Source organism: Pangasianodon hypophthalmus, chromosome 25 (genome assembly GCF_027358585.1).
Source record: "Pangasianodon hypophthalmus isolate fPanHyp1 chromosome 25, fPanHyp1.pri, whole genome shotgun sequence".
Classification (NCBI taxonomy): domain Eukaryota; kingdom Metazoa; phylum Chordata; class Actinopteri; order Siluriformes; family Pangasiidae; genus Pangasianodon; species Pangasianodon hypophthalmus.
This window is the reverse complement of record NC_069734.1, coordinates 18,563,809-18,583,711: the sequence shown is the minus strand read 5'-3', so window position 1 is coordinate 18,583,711 and position 19,903 is coordinate 18,563,809. Positions and strand designations below refer to the sequence as shown.

The 19,903-nt window shown below is 39.6% G+C and overlaps 1 protein-coding gene across 1 annotated transcript; it reads left to right on the top strand.

Moving 5' to 3' along the window:
• The first annotated feature begins 878 nt into the window (after positions 1–878).
• On the top strand, positions 879–19,666 carry plcd4a (phospholipase C, delta 4a). The gene is made up of 17 exons (XM_034299488.2): positions 879–1,459; positions 1,747–1,825; positions 5,157–5,207; positions 5,952–6,110; positions 7,584–7,812; positions 8,244–8,373; positions 8,937–9,168; positions 9,711–9,912; positions 10,015–10,159; positions 11,048–11,200; positions 12,108–12,275; positions 15,614–15,770; positions 16,037–16,153; positions 16,496–16,674; positions 17,028–17,160; positions 17,473–17,622; positions 18,013–19,666. Exons 3-17 carry the CDS (start codon positions 5,183–5,185, stop codon positions 18,102–18,104), a joined length of 2,271 nt encoding a protein of 756 aa, XP_034155379.2. The 5' UTR covers positions 879–1,459; positions 1,747–1,825; positions 5,157–5,182; the 3' UTR covers positions 18,105–19,666.
• The last annotated feature ends 237 nt before the right edge of the window (positions 19,667–19,903 follow it).

Here is a 19,903-nt window from a genome sequence, read left to right as displayed (position 1 = left end):
CGGATTTAAACTTTAAAGAGTCACATTAATCTTCTTTAATATTTATCAGTGTTGTGTCCCTCTGTCTGATTAAAATCTCTCTAATATACAAATCATATTACATTCAGCATGAGTGAGTCTAATTAAAACCTTTTTTTTTTCAGTTTATTGCTTTATGCTGCTCGCACATTTAGAGGTTCAACTGACATTAACCCAAAATACTAACCTTTTATAACAATTTTGTAACATTATTAAAAAAAAAAACAAACACAAAAACAAAAAAGCCAAAGCCTGTCATTTTTATCCTCTACATTTTTGGGCTCAGCTTCCTGTTTGATGCTGACCACGCCCCCTTATATGATGTCACCTAAATGAAGTACCAAGCAGTCCTGTTTCAAGAGCTCAGTACAATAAGATTTACTTAACAGAGTAAACAATTAACTCTTAATGTTAATTAAGGCCTTGTTATTGTCATTAATGAACCCCTCAGATAAAGTGATTCCAGAAATATAAACATCTTCACTGGATATTAAACTTACCCCTGATTATAGAATGAGTAGTACAGCAGGTTTAAACAAAGAATAAGAAAGAAGAAGAAATAGGAAGGAAGAAAAAGAAATAGGAAGAAAGAAAGAAAGAAATAGAAAGGAAGGAAGAAACAAAGTAAAGAAAGAAATAGGAAGAAAGGAAGGAAGAGAGAAAGGAATAAAGAAAGAAAAAGAAAGGAAGGAAAAGAAAGAAAGAAATACAAAGAAAGAAAGGACAAAAGAAAGAAAGAAAAAGAAAGAAAGAAAGGAAGGAAGGAACGAAGGAACGAAGGAAGAAATAGAAAGAAAGAAAGAAAGAAAGAGTAAATGGGTCACACTAACACAAACCCACGGGGAAAGGGGGATCTCACAGTTTCTTACGCGCTCGAGCTCCGGTCTAAACCTTTACCTTTACCTGAAGCCTTTACCGAGCGCGTGTAAAGACTCTGACTCCGGTAACCGGAGACGCGCGCGCTCAATAAGCGAGCGGCTGGAAAAGCAGCACCGCTATTGTCCTCGCGCACGAGCGGCTCACGTGCACCTCTGGCTCTCGCGATGGATAAACAAACGCGCTGAGAAAGTGTAACGGCGCGCGCACACGCACACACACACACACACACACACCTGAGCGTCCTCAGGTAAGCGGCAGTTTAGTAATGAACTGATATTTTACATAATACTCATTTCGATGCTAAGATTTGTGTTGATGTTAGTATTTAAGAAGTAAATGTAAGCAACAGAATTACTTTTCCTCTTTTAAAGGTTTTTATAGAAAGCTTTTACTCTGAAGTTCCACCTGTCTCATTAGCATCACACCTGTCTTCATAATACATTTATCAGTGACGTCAAAACGGCACAAATTAGACCGAAATATCGCGATACTACACGAGATCTTCGACTTGCTCTGAACTCCGTGCTCGTTTGTCTTCCAAACTCAAACTCCTGGGCTTAAGGTAGTTTTTTTAAAGACACATTTTTTAAGTTTTAAGCTTAATGTTAACATTAATATTAATATAAGATACAGAAAAAACAATGAAATGTTTGTACTAATATGTACTATACAACGGAAAACGGAGTAGCCGTTATGCTAATCCGGTTATAACTGGAATTTGTATGGAGGGCGCGCGAGGCAGGATGGATGGAGAAGAGGAGGATGAGTGTGTTCATCTCTCTCTCTCTCTCTCTCTCTCTCTCTCTCTCTCTCTCTGTGTGTGTGTGTGTGTGTGTGTGTGTGTGTCAGAGGAGGGACTCAGCTCTTTATCTCAGGCAGTATGTCACCAGAGTGGAAAACGTCCAGGCAGTTATGAGTTCCCTGGTCGGTGAGTAGCTAACACACACACACACACACACACACACACACACACGCCTTCTTGTATCTCTTGTATTCTTTAATCTATCGTGTATTTTTTCCGTTTACTTTTACCTCAGGAATGAGTTAGCGCCCTTCATTAACCCGCGCGCGCCTGTTTCCACGCGCACTAGAACCCTAACGGTTTGTGCGCGCGCGCGAGAGAGAGAGGAGGCTGTAACGGTCCTTTTTTTTTTTTTTTAAACCAATTTGTTGAGTTGTTTTATTTTTAATAATAAAAAAACAGGGGAGATTTCTTTCTTTCTTTCCTTCTTTCTAAATTGAAAAGTTACTGTGGTTTTAGTGTTTGTGTGTCTCCATAATGTTTCGGTTTAACAAGGTGTTAGCGGTTGCTTGCTCTCAGAACGCGCTCGAGAGACGCGTCTCCATGGTGACCCGCAGGGGTTCGTCGCGCGACGTCTTTTCGGAGCAGTTTTTAAAAATCGTTGGACTTTTGGAGGTGACGTCACCGACTTATTTTAAACGGCAGGTGAACTCAGATATGAAACAAATAACAACATAAACTGAGTATATAAGTGAAAAGGAAGGAAGACAGAAAGAAAGGAATAAAGAAAGAAAAAGAAAGGAAGGAAGACAGAAAGGAATAAAGAAAAGTAGGAAGGATGGAAGAAAGAAAGGAATAAAGAAAGAAAGAAAAAGAAAGGAAGGAGGGAATAAAGAAAGAAAAAGAAAGAAAGGAAGGCAGAAAGAAAGGAATAAAAAAGATAGGAAGGAAGGATGGAAGAAAGAAAGAAAAAGAAAGGAAGGAAGAAAAAAGAAGGAAGGAAGAAAGGAATAAAGAAAGAAAAAGAAAGGAAGGAAGAAAGGAATAAAGAAGGAAAGGAATAAAGAAAGAAAAAGAAAGAAAGGAAGAAAGGAATAAAGAAGGAAAGGAATAAAGAAAGAAAAAGAAAGAAAGAAAGAAAAAGGAAGGAAGGAAGAACGCGCTCGAGCTCTGGTCTGAACGAGCCTTTACCGAGCGTGTGTAAAGACTCCGACTCAAAAAAAAAAAATGTAAAAAAAATTTTTGTAAAAAAAAAGATAATATTAAAATGTTAATTGTTAAAACTTTTTTTCTGGTATGTAAATTTACAAATCTGTTTAAACTGAGACTAAACCGAATACAATAAAAGGAAATTATTATGTCTTAAAATCTTTGTAGTACCACAGCTACAAAAACAAACAAAACAAAAAAAACACCAGAGGAATAAAAAAATGAAAATAAAAAAAAACACAATGACGTACAAAGTTTAGCGCGTAGTGCTTTATTAATTGTGAAAAAAAAAAACCGGGTGATATTATTGTGTCCTCACTGAGAAAAGAAGCTCTCGCTGAAAACAAGTCTGAAATTAGGATCATTTTTAACGTAACGTAACAAATAAACGAGGAAAGTGAAAGATACACGGCTACAGATTTTTATGCAAATTAAAAAAATCCGGCAGCCATTTTGTGCTCATCAAATGCTACGTGACCCCAAACTATATGATTATAAAGATAAAAAAAAAAAAAGAAATATTCCCGATAAAAGTCTCAGATACAGACGGGATCCAGCAGTTGACTGAACTGCACATTTATTTTACCAAAAAAAAAAAAAAAAAAAAAGAATATACTTCTTTTCTATTAACCAACTAATGAAACGAGTTCTTATACAGTGTAAATACTATATTTCTATCATGACAGATTAGCGGGTTTTTCTTTTTTAGCAGCAGCTCAGCTCATCACCTTCACGCGCAGGTGTACCGGGTGTGTGACAGACAGGAAGTGTGCAGTATCCGCAGGACCGTAGCCGTATTTTTGCGCTCTGATGGATGAGCGAACCGTGTTGTTGATGGTGCGCTTTTTCAGGAAGAAAAGTCTGAACACACACAAAAGCCAGAACGCTGTGTAACACAATAAGAGCTGATGTAAGAGGATCAACAGCTGAGCTCGTACGCCTTCATCCTGCTGACGGACTCACTATATAACAATGCAGCACTCCGATCCCTGCGCACACACACACACACACACACACACACACACACACACTCCTCCTCTCTGGGTCTGTGTGCTTAGATATACAGATATATATACACTCTGCCATGTTTCTCAAACTTTATACACGTTTTCACCAGAGAAACCAGTGACGATTTTTTAGCTCCTGGAATCTTTTAAGTTCCTCCTTCAGAGTCTTTTCGGCAAAACTGTTGGAGAGCTGTTGGAGAGCTGTTGGAGAACTGTTGGAGAGCTGTTGGAGAGCTGTTGGAGAGCTGTTGGAGAGCTGTTGGAGAACTGTTGGAGAGCTGTTGGAGAGCTGTTGGAGAACTGTGGAACCTGCAAAATTAAATGTCACTGATTGGTGACGACCTTCGAACCTGGCACTTTTAAAATCCTGCATTTTCTAGCAATGCTCAAAGTGCGTTTTAATGTTAAAAGGAGCGAGGAAAAAAAATGACTTAAGTAAAAAAGGACTTAATTAATTAAGGACATTAATGTTAACATTATATTCACGAAAAAAGCAGGTTCAGTCTTCTGCAGTTCCTGCAGTGTAGTGGGGAGCACAGAGCAGGAACTCGGCCAGCGAGGGTGCAGTAGTTTCCTTCAGGAGAGATCCTTAATAGGATCCAGAACCTCTTTAGCAGCATGTTTGGTGTACAGATTTATGGGTTTGCCTTTCTTGCCATGTTCCTCAAACTTCATGCACACCTCTACCAGACCAACCAGAGACACTTTTAGTTTCTGGAATCTTTTAAGGTCCTGCTCCAGAGACTAAAACACACAAGAAGAACTTTTGGAGTGGAAAATTAAATGCATTTATCTAGCAATGAATGAAGGGTGTGGCAGGAACGCAGAACAAGAACCTGCCCAGGAACCGTGCAGTTCTCCTTTAGGAAAGTTCCTCAGAATAAAACATGATAATAATAATAATAATAATAATAATAAATAATAATGTTTTGTTTGTATATCACCTTTCCACAGCTCGTGGACGCTTTACATTCCAAACTAATAGACATCTTTATGCTTACTGTTTTCTGAGAATAATGACTTTTACATTTTTTTTCTGTTTTTGTTGGTACATTTGTAAAATACAGCTACATTTTACACATTGTTCATGTCAGTTACTGTGATATGAAAATGTAATTTCGCGTGATATTGCGTGATATTTTAATAAAGACACGTAGACATGCCTATGTATTGCGATTATATTATAAATGATGTGATTTTATGATTGTAATTAATAATAACTACCAATACAGTTACTTTGTTGGGCAGTTTTTTAGTATTTACCGATATTTATTTGCCGTTTTTGCATCTCTCTGTGACAGACCGCTGAAACGTGACACGGTAGCAGATGGCGGCTACACAGAGTTTTCTCCGTAAGTTCGCTTTTGCAATTTCTCTGCACGATCTTTCTTCCCATCAGGTCATTCAGTCTTTACTCAGAGTGAATTAAGGACAAGTTAGGACTGAAATTGTATTTCTTTTTCCTTTTATTTCTGCTCATCTGTGAGGCAAATATTAGACTAGATATAAATATTCATATGTAAATGTACACATTTCAGTTCCAGAGTGTGCTATTGTGAGAGTCAGAGATGTTCCAGGAGAACAATTTCCATTTAGAGTAGCGCTAAAACAATATTATACACAGTGACGATCACTCTGTATTATATAATTGACCAATTTAATACACACCTAATGATTATAGTGCTGTAACTATTGGCAATAACAATACTGTGCATGTTAGATATGTATGAAATCTATGTAGATCATGGAATATACCCGATTCTGATTGGCTGGCAGATTTGATTTTCTTATACTGGGATGCCTGAGGAATTCATTACAGCTTCACTGGAGAGTCTAACCATTTTTTTTATGTTGCTATGATGGTGAGCGTGATAAAAGCGCGAAAAATAGCGATGTAGAGATTGCAGCAATCGTATAGCGCTCACCTGTTGATACCGTTCAGTTCTGAGGAAGTGAGAACGCTAGTCGTTGGGGACGTAAAGCGAGATCACGCTATCAGAACATCAACCTCGAGGTGTTCTTCACCTCCGCCTCGTCCATCCTGTGTGATATCAGAAAACATACCTATAATATAACCTACCTACATGGTGTTGCAGGTGCCCAGGTGGACGCTGACCTGCAGTCCATGCAGGTGGGCTCTGTGATGCGGAAGGTGAAGTCACGCACCTGGAAGAAGCAGCGCTATTTCCGCCTGCAGGACGACTGCGCCACCATCTGGTACAAGAGCAAAAAGGCGGGCAATGCCCAGTCCACGTGTAAGCTCAGCTGGCCGGGGAAAAACTCCTTCAGTATGAGCCTTTCACTCCATACCAGCTTCAGATTAGGTTTACTGTGCTGTATACCTGTGTGATAGGTATAATAGATTGGGGCTGAAAATCAAATCGCCACAGGTGAGGAAGTTGGGGCAGGTGAATATGAGACAGGTAAAGAAATTGGGACAGTAAAGAGGAGACAGGTGAGGAATTTGAGGCAGGTGAAAAGGAGACAGGTGAGGAATTTGAGGCAGGTAAAGAGGAGACGGGAAGAAGTTGGGACAGGTAAAAAGGAAACAGGTGAGAAAGTTGGAACAGGTGAATATAAGACAGGTGAGGAAGTTGGGACAGGCAAAGAGGAAACAGGTGAGGAATTTGAGGCAGGTAAAGAGGAGATGGGAAGAAGTTGGGACAGGTAAAAAGGAAACAGGTGAGGAGGTTGGAACAGGTGAATATAAGACAGGTGAGGAAGTTGGGACAGGCAAAGAGGAAACAGGTGAAGAAGTTGAGACAGGTAAAGAGGAGACAGGTAAAAAAGGAAGACAAAGTAAAATAAGAGAAAGAGAAAAGGGACACATTGCATTCCCCTAACTGCTGGCTTGCCAAAATCGCTTCTTAATTCTCTCGTTTCGTTTTTCTGCCTTCAGTCTGAGAGTGAGTTCTCGTCAGAAATACAGCGTGCGTTATTTTAATCACGTTGCCGTGAGAAACGGACGTGCTGACGAGACCGGCTTCCTTTTACTGCAGCACTTTCTAACACTTTACGTATGCTGCTCGGAACATTCACTTCCTCTGAGCGAAGTGGAACATTAGTGTAAATTAGCATTTTGCCCCAAACTCTTTCATTAAATAGGCAAAACTCTCAAACGGAATTCAAATCATGTTATCTTTTAGTTCTGGTTTAATATTTTTATTTTTTTGGCAAGGAGACATTTCTTTCCTGGTGAAGGTGTGAAGGTTCAGAATCAGCATCACATGGGTTTGTGTAATATCAACAATGTTTAGAATATTCACTTTAACAAATGATAAAAAAAAGCTTGATAATATTTTGTCAGTAAAATAACAAAATAAATTCAAGATGTTTTAATTCTTAATTTTTAAGAAGCCCAAGATCTTTTTCAGGAACTCATTAACTTTAGTCACGTTTCCACCAAAAGAACCAGGGTTGGTTTGAGTTCCTGGTCCATATGTAGTTCCGGGAGCTATTTTATTCCCTGCTCCTGAGTTGGTATTTATTTATCTGCCCACTAGGAGCTACTGGGTTGGAGCTTGTCATACTGAGTAAAACCAGCAAAACAATAAAGGAACCTGTCCAAGAACTGTTCTTCTTCAGGAGAGTTCTCCGTCCCCTCAAGTTCCTAATGAGATTCTGGAACATTGGTGGAAACGCACGTAGCCAGACAGTAACAGTGCTGAATCTTATATCTTGTTTTTGTGTGTGTGTGTGTGTGTGTGTGTGTGTGTGTGTGTGTGTAGTCTCCATCAGCGATGTAGAAGCCGTTCGAGAGGGTCACCAGTCTGAAGTTCTGCTCAGCATCGCAGACGAGTTCCCGCCCGACCGCTGCTTCACGCTGGTGTTTCGCGGTCGCCGTGGCAACCTGGACCTGGTGGCCGAGTCGGCGGAGGAGGCGCAGTCGTGGGTGAACGGAGTGCGCAAACTCATCAAGAACCTGGAGAACATGGACCAGAGGGAGAAGCTGGACCAGTATCCTTCAGAAATATTCAGTAAAGCAGAAGATATGTTATGAGGTTACCTTCTAATTTTAGCATTTATACGGCATGTGTGCTACTCCAGCAGTTACTGCCCAGCAATGCTGTTAGCTTGGTGCTAGCATAACATGAAAACTCAGATGTGGAAATTAGCATTGTTGTATGTCATACTAGGAACAGGACTGTATCAACGGCTTTAGTTTAGGAAACAGTACAGCACTGAATTAAAGCAACACTAACGGGACAAACACTAAACTACAAAACACCAAATAATCACTTTTAGAGTCAGTGTTGTGGAAGCACAGTAAAGTACATACTCACTCACACACTTACTGTACACAAAGGTCCGTAATTACACAATGGCTTTTCCTACAGCACATGTGTGTGTGTTGTGTGTGTGTGTTGTGTCTTAACCGTGATGACCAGGTGGATCTGTGACTGGTTCAAGAAGGCGGATAAGAACGGAGACGGCAGGATGAACTTTAAGGAAGTCAGAGACTTGCTGAAGATGATGAACGTGGACATGAACGAGCACCACGCGCTGCGCCTCTTTACGGTAACAAACAACAACAAAGTTCTGTAGCATGCGGTGCTCACACCAGAAGGCATTACATCATCGTTATGATAAACTGTTATGATAAACAGAATTAGAGAAATTAGCAGTGTGACTATTTACTTGTTGTCTGCTGCATGTTGTCATGTAACATTAAGCACACAGCTGATAGCACCCTTAGCTAAGTAGCTAGCTGCTTTGAAATTAAAAGTAAAAGTAAAAACACACACCTTTGTATAAATACCTACTGTATATACTGAGAATTAATTTTGGCTTTGTCGTAAATAAAATAAGAAGTAATATACTTGGCTAAATATTAATATTAAGGAAGAAATAGAATATAGTAGACCTAGCTAGACCACTAGTTATTTCTACATAAACATTTTTTCTGTTTTTCTGTGCATGTTATTAGAAGCTAAAAGCTAATAGTTTCATGTAAGTATTATTAATACCTCCAGACATAATCAGTCATAATCCTTTAAATATATTTGTGACTTTATTTTTTACCCTAGTTGCCCTTCTGCAGGATTTATTTTTGTTAAAGTGTGTGCTTCGTGTCTCTGTAGATGGCGGATAAGTCGGAGTCGGGCACGCTGGAGGACGACGAGTTTGTGCTGTTCTATAAGATGCTGACGCAGCGGGAGGAGGTCCTCGCCATCTTCCGGGATTTCTCCACAGACGGACAGACGCTCTCGGTGCGGGAGCTGGAGGAGTTCCTGCAGGAGGGACAGCTGGAGCAGGACGACACACAGCGGCACGCCATCGAGCTCATCCAGCGCTACGAGCCGTCAGAAGCAGGTACACCGATACAAAAACACCCCTATTATTTATTTATTTTTCTGCATGTTGGTACCTTTTTATCATTTTTGACCAGATTCAGTGTAATCCAACTGTATTTATTTGCATTACTGGGTCTAGTGAAATTTTCTGCTTGATAAGTTTAAGTAAGTTGGTTCCTCATCAAACAGACCACAGTTTGAAATCAAAACCCAGGGGAAGTGAGTTCTGGAGCTAAATTGAAATGAATGGATGAGGACACGGCTCTTGGACCTTTTAGGCTTTTCCAGCACCGTTTATTTCATCCCCTGGCTTGGATAGTGATTTGCCAAGTGATTGACAGAGTAGCGTCATCCCTCCCAACCGGAGAGCACGGCCAGTTTTGCTCTCTTGCACCCCTGGCCATGGATGTCTGTGGCACTGATGGGATTTGAATTTGCAGTCTCCCAGCGTTAGGGCTTAGCAGCCTGTCTCTAACTATTCCTAACCCGTTATTCCTCCTATCAGTTGTTTAAACACCTGTTTCTAATCCTCCTATGTGTTTCTAATCCTCCATTGCACAGCTAAGCAGCGTCAGGCGATGACGATCGACGGCTTGCTGATGTATCTCGGCTCGTCCGAAGGCTCTATCTTTAACCCGGCCATGCAGCAGCTCTACCAGGACATGAGCCAGCCGCTGTGCCACTACTTCATCTCCTCCTCGCACAACACCTACCTGCTGGAGGACCAGCTGCGGGGACACAGCAGCGTCGAGGGATACATCAGGTTACACACTGCTGCGCGTTCCGCTAATGAGGACCAGCTTTTTCATTCTGCAACTATTCTTTATGATGTGTGTGTGTGTGTGTGTGTGTGTGTGTGTGTTAGGGCTCTGAAGCGTGGCTGTCGCTGTGTGGAAGTAGACTGCTGGGACGGTCAAAATGGAGAACCGATCGTTTATCACGGACACACGCTGACCTCCAAGATTCTCTTCAAAGACGTCGTCACCGTCCTGGGCAACTACGCTTTTGTAGTACGTCAAAGACATTTCACTTTCTCTCTCTCTCTCTCTGTCTCTCTGTCTCTCTGTCTCTGTCTCTGTCTCTCTCTCTCTCTCTCTCTCTCTCTCTCTCTCTCTCTCTGTCTCTCTGTCTCTCTGTCTCTGTCTCTGTCTCTGTCTCTCTCTTTCTCTCTCTGTCTCTCTCTCTCTCTCTCTCTGTGTCTCTGTCTCTCCCTCTCTCTTTCTCTCTGTCTCTCTCTCTCTCTCTGTCTCTCTGTCTCTGTCTCTCTCTCTGTCTCTCTCTCTCTCTCTCTCTCTCAGTGGTAGACACTCAGAATATTAGAGTGCCTGTGTAGGCAGTGATTTGTGTGATTAAATCCAATTCAGGGTAGTTTATTGAAGTTTGTGTGTGTGTGTGTGTGCAGGTAGCGAAAGAGGTTGAGGTTAAAAGTTAGGGGTTAGAGGTTAGGTATAGGTCTCAGAGCAAGGTCTATAACGGCTAAGGCTAAGGGTTAGGGTTAGGTGTAGCATCATTTAGCGACTTTAATAGACAAGTAGATGGAAATACTACTCAAAGATAGGATTACAGGTGTGTGTGTGTGTGTGTGTGTGTGTGTGTGTGTGTGTAAATGTGCCTTCACACAACTGCCTTGCTGTGCCAGTGCAAAGTTCAACTTTGTGTCATGGCACATCGCCCTCCTGCCAGTGTGTGTGTGTGTGTGTGTGTGTGTGTGTGTGTGTGTGTGTGTGTGTGTGTGAGTGAATGTAAAGCGATACGTCCTTGCCAACTGCTCTCTGGCTGCCAGTGTGTGTTGTCAGGTGTATCCTTTCTCTTCATCACTTATTCACACACACATACACACACATGTACTCTCCATATATGTGTGTGTTCCATATACATGTGTGTGTGTGTGTGTGTAGGCGTCTGAGTACCCAGTGATCCTGTCCATAGAGAACCATTGCAGCGTGGAGCAGCAGAGAGTCATGGCTCGTCATCTCACACACATCCTAGGAGAGAAACTGTTGAGGAACACCCTGCGGGGCAAAACCAGCTGTGATCTGCCCTCACCTGAGGTCTCACACACACACACACACACACACACACACATACAGAGCATGGTGCTTATGGAACAAAAGGAACATACACACATTCTCCTGTACACACGCTATACACCTCAGCACTCACTTTTCCCTTCTCTGATCCGCTCCGCTCCGTAACACACTGAATTATTAACGCACATGCATTATTGTACACACACACACACACACACACACACACACATCACACCAGGATTGTTCCTCGATTGATCAGGTGATGTGGTGGTATAAACTTCATGCACCCTACAGCCAGTGTGTTCTCTTTGTGCTTTTCATGACGTATGATTAATATTTACCAGGCTCATGAAACTTCTCTTCTATACAATCGCAATCAGACTCTCAAGTCACGTTAAGCTTGTTTCATGAGTCTGGTACAGTAAGTCTAATCCAGGGGTGTCCAATCTTATCCAGAAAGGGCCTGTGTGGGTGCAGGTTTTCATTCCAATCATCCAGGAGCCACACCTGATTCCACCTGTTTAATCAGATGATCTTGGCTTTCAATAGACTCAGGTGTGGCTTCTGCTTAGTTGGAATGAAAACCTGCACCCACACCGGCCCTTTGTGGATAAGATTGGACACCCCTGGTCTAATCATGGTCTAATCATATGTCGAGAAAAGGACAGACTTTATTTTTTTACATATCGATCTTATTAAAATAGCGTAGTGGTAGAGTCCGGCTCGGATAAATGCCCTTGATGCAGAACGTCTCATTCAGAGCCTTCGAGTGAAAGTTTGATACATGGCTATGCAGTGTTTGCTCGTGTCAGAACGTTGATATTCAGCGTACGGAAAGTGCAGATAAGTTGCGCGGTAACGATTTTTTTCTTTGAGACTGCGTGGTATAAAAACCAGGCATGCAGTAATAAGCAGAGTGTGTGTGCAGGACCTGAAGGGGAAGATCCTGTTGAAAGGGAAGAAGATTGGAGGTCTGGAAGGGAACCTGAGCGGTGTTGTGGAAGACTCTCTGGGGGCGGAGGTCAGCGATGAAGACGACCCGGCGGAAATCGAGGAAGAGAATCATCACAACGACAGCATACGCCGCAAACCCAAGGTCACCATAATAATAATAATAATAATAATAATAATAATAATAATTATAAATGCACTGTATGAGTTGCTGCTATAGTAAAATACTGAGTGACAGGGTGGTGTGATGAAGTTGATTGTTTTCCTATATCATCACACCCCCAAGTGTTTTATTCCTCTTATACCACAGTGTTTTGTATGGAATTATATTTGTGCCAAAAGTATTAAATGTTACTTGTGAAGAAATGAACAAAAATATACAATGAGAAAGAATAAAAACACTCCAAAACTGAAAACAGTGAACTCAGTGGCAAAAATTTAACAGGGTCTTCAAATAAACAGCGTTCTCTTCATTAACAGTTTTCTAAACTTCCTTTTCACGAATCGTGGTTTATGAATACGCTTCCAGAGTTTCGTTTACGCTCCTCAAGTTTACGTTCGCCATTCTGGCACAAACCTCTCATGTGGGAGGGGCTTAACAGCGATTTACTCTCATTGGTTAGTGAGATTTGGATGGACAGCTCTCTGACCTGGAAGTACAGACTCTCCTGAGAGCTTATCTTGAAAAAATTTGTCGTATGAGACTGCTCAAACATCAAATATTTATTACGAACTAATATACTAACTAAGTAAGGAAGTAAGTAATGAAGTAATTTCCACTACAAAGTACAAACACTGTAACTCTACAGAGAACTGCATCCAAAACGCTGTCCAAAATTCACACCACTGAAGTCTCTACTTCCAGTTCAGGGATCTGTCGACACAAATCTCACTAACCAATGAGAGTAAATCGCTGTTAAGCCCCGCCCACTCAAGAGGTTTGTGCCAGAATGGCAAACGTAAACTTGAGGAGCGTAAAGGAAAACTCTGGAAGTGTATTCATAAACCATAATTAGTGAAAAGGAAGTTTAGAAAACTGTTAACAAAGAGAACGCTGTTAAATTTTTGCCACTGAGTTCACTGTTTTCAGTTTCGGAGAGTTTTTATTCTTTCTCGTTGTATATTTTTGCTCATTTCTTGAAAAGTTACATTCAATACTTTTGGCACAAATTTAATTCCTTAGTTTTGCCAATGATTTTAATTTTTATGTATTAAAGAATGACACATCATACTTTTATCCGTTTAGAGTTACATGCAATGTTGTGAAACGTACGCAAAACAAGTTAGTTCCTGTTTTCACTTATGTTATAGCAGCTATAAACAGTCGTTCCCTCACCAGCTTCTTGTTTTTCTCTCTCTCGATGTTAATAAGACAAAAAAAAATATATATATATATATATGTGTGTGTATGTATGCAGTAGCAAATGTTATGCTTATTCAAAGACTCAGCAAATAAGACTTTAATTTAATAAGTGATTTTTTTCTGAAGCAGTGCAGTGTTGACATCCAAGGTATGTGCTGGTGACTGGTTATATGATACACCGTGATATTCGATACACACAATATTATTATCATTTATCAGTCTGTCATCATCAGGATCGAACTAGCACTGTGTGTCCTCAGAGAAGCCGATCCCATAATTCTGTCCACTGGTCTAGAGTGAGGATAAAATAGTAAACTGTGTTAAAGGAATAAGCACTAATTTTACTTTTACTTGCCCCTGTCACATTGGCATCATTTTCCCTGGTCTTAGATAAACCGAGGAAGAATTTTCACCAGTTCCCGCGTGTGTCTTATCGTGCTAGTATGAAACACCCGAGCAAAATATTATGGCGTACGTGAGCCGAGTGGAAACGTTGTAATGAAAGATGGATGGAGTGAGAGCAGGCTGACTGAGGACGAGTGCACGAGAATGAGAGGAGAGAGGGATCTGCTGACGGTGTTGTGTGTACAGACAGAGACAGATGGAGGTAGAGATAAAAAGGACAGAGGGAGAAAGACAGACCGAAAGTGAGAAGGTAGAGAGGTGGAGGGTTAGACAGGGAAGAGAAAGATGAAAGAGAGATTAGGTGAGGAAACAGTAGGACACTGTGCTCTCTGTAGCCTCTGGGACCTGAAGTGGGCGTGGCCTCTAGACATGTCAGTCCAGGTGAAAGGGGTGTGGTCTGTGTGTGTGTGTTAGTCCAGGCGAAGGGGCGTGGCCTCTGTATGTGTGTGTATGAACGACAGATTGTACCTGCAGTGGATCAGTTTTCTTCTGCACAGCGTCCCAGTGTTCCCTCACTGTGTCTCTGCATGACTGATCCTCATCTCACCATCACATCACAATGTGTTAATTCAGCATCACGAGATGTCACCTGATAACACCAATTAATGTCAATACAGCAGTAACCTCATGTAACCTGATAACACGTGATATCAGGAGTTCATGTCAATACAGAACCCAATCCCAACCTGGCGTCTGCGTGGAAAGAAAAGGATACGTACATTTATAACAATGTTATACTCCAAAACCTGCTTTAATAAATTGCCTTAATTGGTTGGACAGAAAGAAATTTAATTAGAGAACAGAAAAAAAATCTATTTATATACTATATTACTAATGTACTATATCATAAAAACCTACTTGTATATCATAATAAGCCTTTTATGTACTATAATAACTCACTCATGTATTACAATAACCCTGCTGAGGATGAAGGGTTATTAACTAATTTATACACTATAAAACCGTTTGTATACTAATATACATAAATCTGTATATATTATACCTATATATATATATATACATATATATATATATATATATATATATATATATATATATATATTATAGTATAATATTCCTTCATATACTATAAAAATCCTTTATATGCTATAATAACCATTTCATATACTGTACTAACCCATTCATGTATTGTAATAACTCATTTATACACTATAAAACCATTTATATATTATAATAAACCCTTCATATACTGTAATAACTCACTCATATGGTGTAATAACCCATTTATACACTATAAAACATTTCTATATTATAATTAACACTTCATATACTGTAATAACTCTCATACACTGTAATACCGTGCTCATATGGTGTAATAACTCATTTATATACTACAGTACTCTTCATATATTGTACTAACTGATTTATACACTATAAATCTATTTATATATTTATAATAAACCCTTCATATTCAGTAATAACTCACTCATATGGTGTAATAACCCATTTACATACTATTAAAGCACGTGTATACTGTAATAACACATATGTTAGTACTCTGTTATATGCGTTTAAAATATGAATATACTATAATAACACCTTCGTATAGTATAAAATCCTATTTCTGTACTACAGTATAATAAAATTTAGTTTCTGTAATCTATATAAAAATATATATAGCTCATAAAGTCCCTTGTTCTTTTCATTCTTTCACGTTTTTTGAATGATGTGTGTGTGTGTGTGTGTGTGTACAGAAATCAGGGCAGCATTTGTCTAAAGAGCTGTCGGACTGTGTGGTGTACTGCAGGAGCGTACGCTTCAACGGCTTCAAACACTCGTGCGTCCACTCCAGATTCTACGAAGTGTCGTCCTTCACCGAGTCGAAAGCCAGGAAACACATGAAGGAAGGAGGTGAAATGGTCTAATCTTAAAAACTGGGGACGACAGAAACTTACTCGATTTAGCATAACAGAATTTAGCACAACAGAAGGAGCTAGCTATCTCGCACAGTGAACAGACTTTTTGTAATTTTTTTTGCATGGTATAATATTTTAATATTTCAAACACACTGTGTTTATTGCTCACTGCTTCCTCAGAGAGCCAGAAGATGATATTTTTGTTTTTCAACAAACAAATTTCTCGCTTTTTCAGTAGACTTATGTCTTCCTCCGTAACAGGAGCAGAGTTTGTGCTTCATAACGCACGTCAGCTGACCCGTATTTACCCCAGCGGCCTGAGGACCGACTCCTCCAACTTCAACCCACAGGAGATGTGGAACGCAGGGTGCCAAATCGGTGAGTCCGACTCACTAGCTGCCTTCGGTCCTCTCCAAACATTCAGCAGATTTAAAACTCCCTTCCAGGAAAATATTATCAGGATGATGATTTAATCAAGTCAAGAAGAGACTCTTTGTTTTTTTTCCATCATCTTTTATCTGGTGCTAAAAATGGAAATGATTATTGTTACTAGAAATGCTTGTATGCTGTTTCTAGAATAGTGTTGTTTGTGGTATTATTTAATATTCCTTGTTAAGTAATATCTACCACAGCCTCTTTACAGTATTTAGTACAGTAACACATGGCCTTATTTATTGTAAATTAATAAATTAATAAAAAAAAAAAAACCTCTTCCCTCAGTGGCTCTGAACTTCCAGACGGCCGGCGTAGAGATGGATCTGAACGACGGTCTGTTCAGTCAGAACGCTCGCTGTGGTTATGTGCTCAAGCCGCCGTTCATGCGACACACAGAGAACCGGTTCGACCCGGAACACCCACAGAACCGAGCCGGGTACACACCTCTCACTCTCACCGTACAGGTACAGTTGTCTTTTAGACTGAGCTTAATTCTAAAATCTGTACACCAACAGCTGATGGAGCTTCAGTCGTTTATTCTAGTGTTAAGTGAGGTAGGTAATCTCTAAAAAATACTTATAATAATCATAATGATATATATTTTGTATCATTTGGAAAACATAATGAAGTAAATGACATGAAAATAACTTGAGGAAAAATAATCTCTACTTATTACTTAACTTAATCTCTGCTTAATCTCTAATTATGACACTGATATGCAGTTTAGCATGCAGTGTAAACTGTGAAATGAGTGTGTGTGTGTGTGTGTGTGTGCGTGCGTGTGTGTGTGTGTGTGTGTGTGTGCGCATGCGCGCAGGTGATCAGCGGTCAGCAGCTGCCCAAGGTGAACCTGAAGGAAGGCTCCATCATTGACCCGTTGGTGCGAGTGGAGATTCACGGCGTCCCTCAGGATCAGGCCAAACAGGAGACACGCCACATTGAAAACAACGGTCCTTTAGCAACACACTCATAACGCTGATTCTACAGAACACACCATGTTTCAAACTTAATTTAATAAAGCTGATATGAATATAAACTGACGGCTGGGATCTACATACAGAGAGAACTGTAGTCTTTATTCACAGAAGGAGTTAGAAGTTGCGTCTAAGTTGTAGAAGATATTTTATTTCCCTGTGATTGTTTTAGTTCCTGAATTAGTTTGTTATTTACATCCTCTTTGTTTCTCTTGTCGTATATTTGTTTTAAGTTCAAACTGATTATGATCCTGTGTATGATTATTCCTTGTTTTTGTCCCTCTGCAGGTTTTAACCCCATATGGAACGACACGCTGAACTTCACCGTTCACGTTCCTGAACTGGCTCTGGTGCGCTTCATGGTGGAGGATTACGACAAAACGTCAAAGAACGACTTTGTAGGACAGTACACACTGCCTTTCTCCTGTATACAGCAAGGTGTGTGTGTGTGTGTGTGTGTGTGTGTGTGTGTGTGTGTGTGTGTGTGTGTGTGTGTGCATGTACTCATCCTGGTTTTACAATCACACTCCAAAAATATTTTAATACTGGATCTAATATGGCAAAGAATGTTTATTAATGCATATACAAATATAGCAAATTATGCTTATTAATGAATACAGTATATATAAATATGCCACTGAATACATATTAATGCATATAGTAAGATGCATTGTTTTTTTTTCCACTAAAAAAACAATTATTTGCTTGTGATTTGGCTGTTGATGTAACTAAACGCATGTCGCATGTTCGGTTCTACTCCGTACCGGTTCCGTACCCGACTCTAACGTTTAAATTAGTCTTATAGTTTCATTTTATTTCTAATTTCAGGTTATCGTCACATCCACCTCCTGTCCAAGGACGGCACCAGCATCCCTCCATCCTCACTCTTCGTTCACATCAGGATTAAGGAAGCAACTTAACACCTGCTCAGAGCCGAAACGCCGTCTCAGAGGGATGAGCACACACACACACACACACACACTCCGAGTCTTCCCACTCATCCGACAGTCATCGTCGTTATCACACACTCACTGAACCATAACAGCAGCAGGTGCTTTTTAATGTTTTTTTTTTTTTTTAAGTTAAAACTATATTTTATTGTATAGCTTTACATTCTGTAGATGTACGAGTTATTATAGTGCGCCAAAACTTATTTTTAATCCCTTATACATTCAGGAGACTGCGTGAAAAATATTCCAGTGTTGATTATTCTACAGCACTGTGCAGTGTGTGGTCTAATTTATGCTTTTTTTGGTTTTCTTGAAGACCTAAAGTGCGATAAACAACATTTTTACATTTTAGTTCTACGCTATATGGTCACATGACTTACGACTAGCTATATAACTTTATCTGGACCAACCGGTGTGTCCCGGCGGCTACGTGACGAAAACTAATTGATTGATTGATTGATTGATTAACTAATTAATTGATTGGTTGACTGATTGTTTGGTTGATTAACTAATTAATTAATACTTGATAATTAAATAATTAATAATTTATAATATTTTGAACAACATTGAAATGTTAACATTGAATAACCAATGTCGTGAGAACACTGTTGCTAGGCAACAGGGGAACATGGGACCCCGAGCATAAGCTAGGTAATGATGCTAATGATGTATCTACTTAGCATGTAGCTGTTGTGTGGTTTATACAGACAGTAGCAGCAGAAACCTTAGTAACATCGGCATTTCCCTCAATTTTCAATTTTCAGTTACCGAGAAAGAATGACGCTGTAATTTGTAATTACACTTAGCATAAATTTTTACGCCATTTTCACAAACATCATGAAACATTGCGTTCGTTCTTCTCATAAACAGTGACACACGATCATGTCTGGACATACTAACACATCCTGTACCCTTTATACAGCACTAACATTAGTATTAATAATAATAATTCATAATCATAAAATCCCTAATACTTTATTTTCCTGCAGTGTTCTGATCTTAAGTATTAATAAGATACGTGCTATACTATAATATTAAATTCTACACCATGTTGTGATATTACAAAGTGCTGCCACTATGTTTCGTTCCTGAGTCGGTGGCGTTTTTGTGCCCTGGGTATAAAAGTCTGTAATATAAAAATATTTCGTATTTTTCTGACGCATTTGGATTCATTCTAATTCAGTATGATGTTAACGTGCTGTACGTAAACAGTGATAAAAGATTTAGACAATTATAACATATAAATAAATCATATCAGAACATAGATAAGGCCTTTGATAGGAATGTTTCCTAGTTTCTGCTCTGATTTTGTAAACTCACGCTGCTGGTCAATAGTATTATTTTTTTATACACTGTGCTGTTATTGTGGTTTATTGGAAAGCGTCGTAAAGGAACAGTAAACCGTAAACCTGCTGTTTGTACAGACGTGACTCCACGTGTTCACGTGATCATTGCCACACGCAGCCGAGAATAAAGACCGTTTTGAGTATGTGTCTGTGATTTGTCCGTTTAACTTTTACGTCATGATGATGTTAGCAACGTCTCTTTAGCTACATTATTTATGTTCAGCAGCCAGATTCAGATTTTAGGTTGATTTTTTTTCTTCATTAGAATATATATATATATATATTATATATATATAATATTTATTTGGGGATTCTAACTTATATTAGTAAGAAATAACACAAACACATATAATCATACAGCACTAGAATTGCAGTGAGAATTTAGTTGTTTATTTCTTATTTATTTGATGATTTGCTTATTTT

What these genes read in the sequence shown, in the direction of transcription:
- plcd4a (XM_034299488.2), top strand. Translation starts at nt 5,183, where the DNA reads ATGGCGGCTACACAGAGTTTTCTCC. An exon ending in GAACGCAGGGTGCCAAATCG is followed by an intron (nt 16,154 to 16,495) that starts GTGAGTCCGACT and finishes CTCTTCCCTCAG; the next exon opens with TGGCTCTGAACTTCCAGACG. An exon ending in ACGCCACATTGAAAACAACG is followed by an intron (nt 17,161 to 17,472) that starts GTCCTTTAGCAA and finishes GTCCCTCTGCAG; the next exon opens with GTTTTAACCCCATATGGAAC.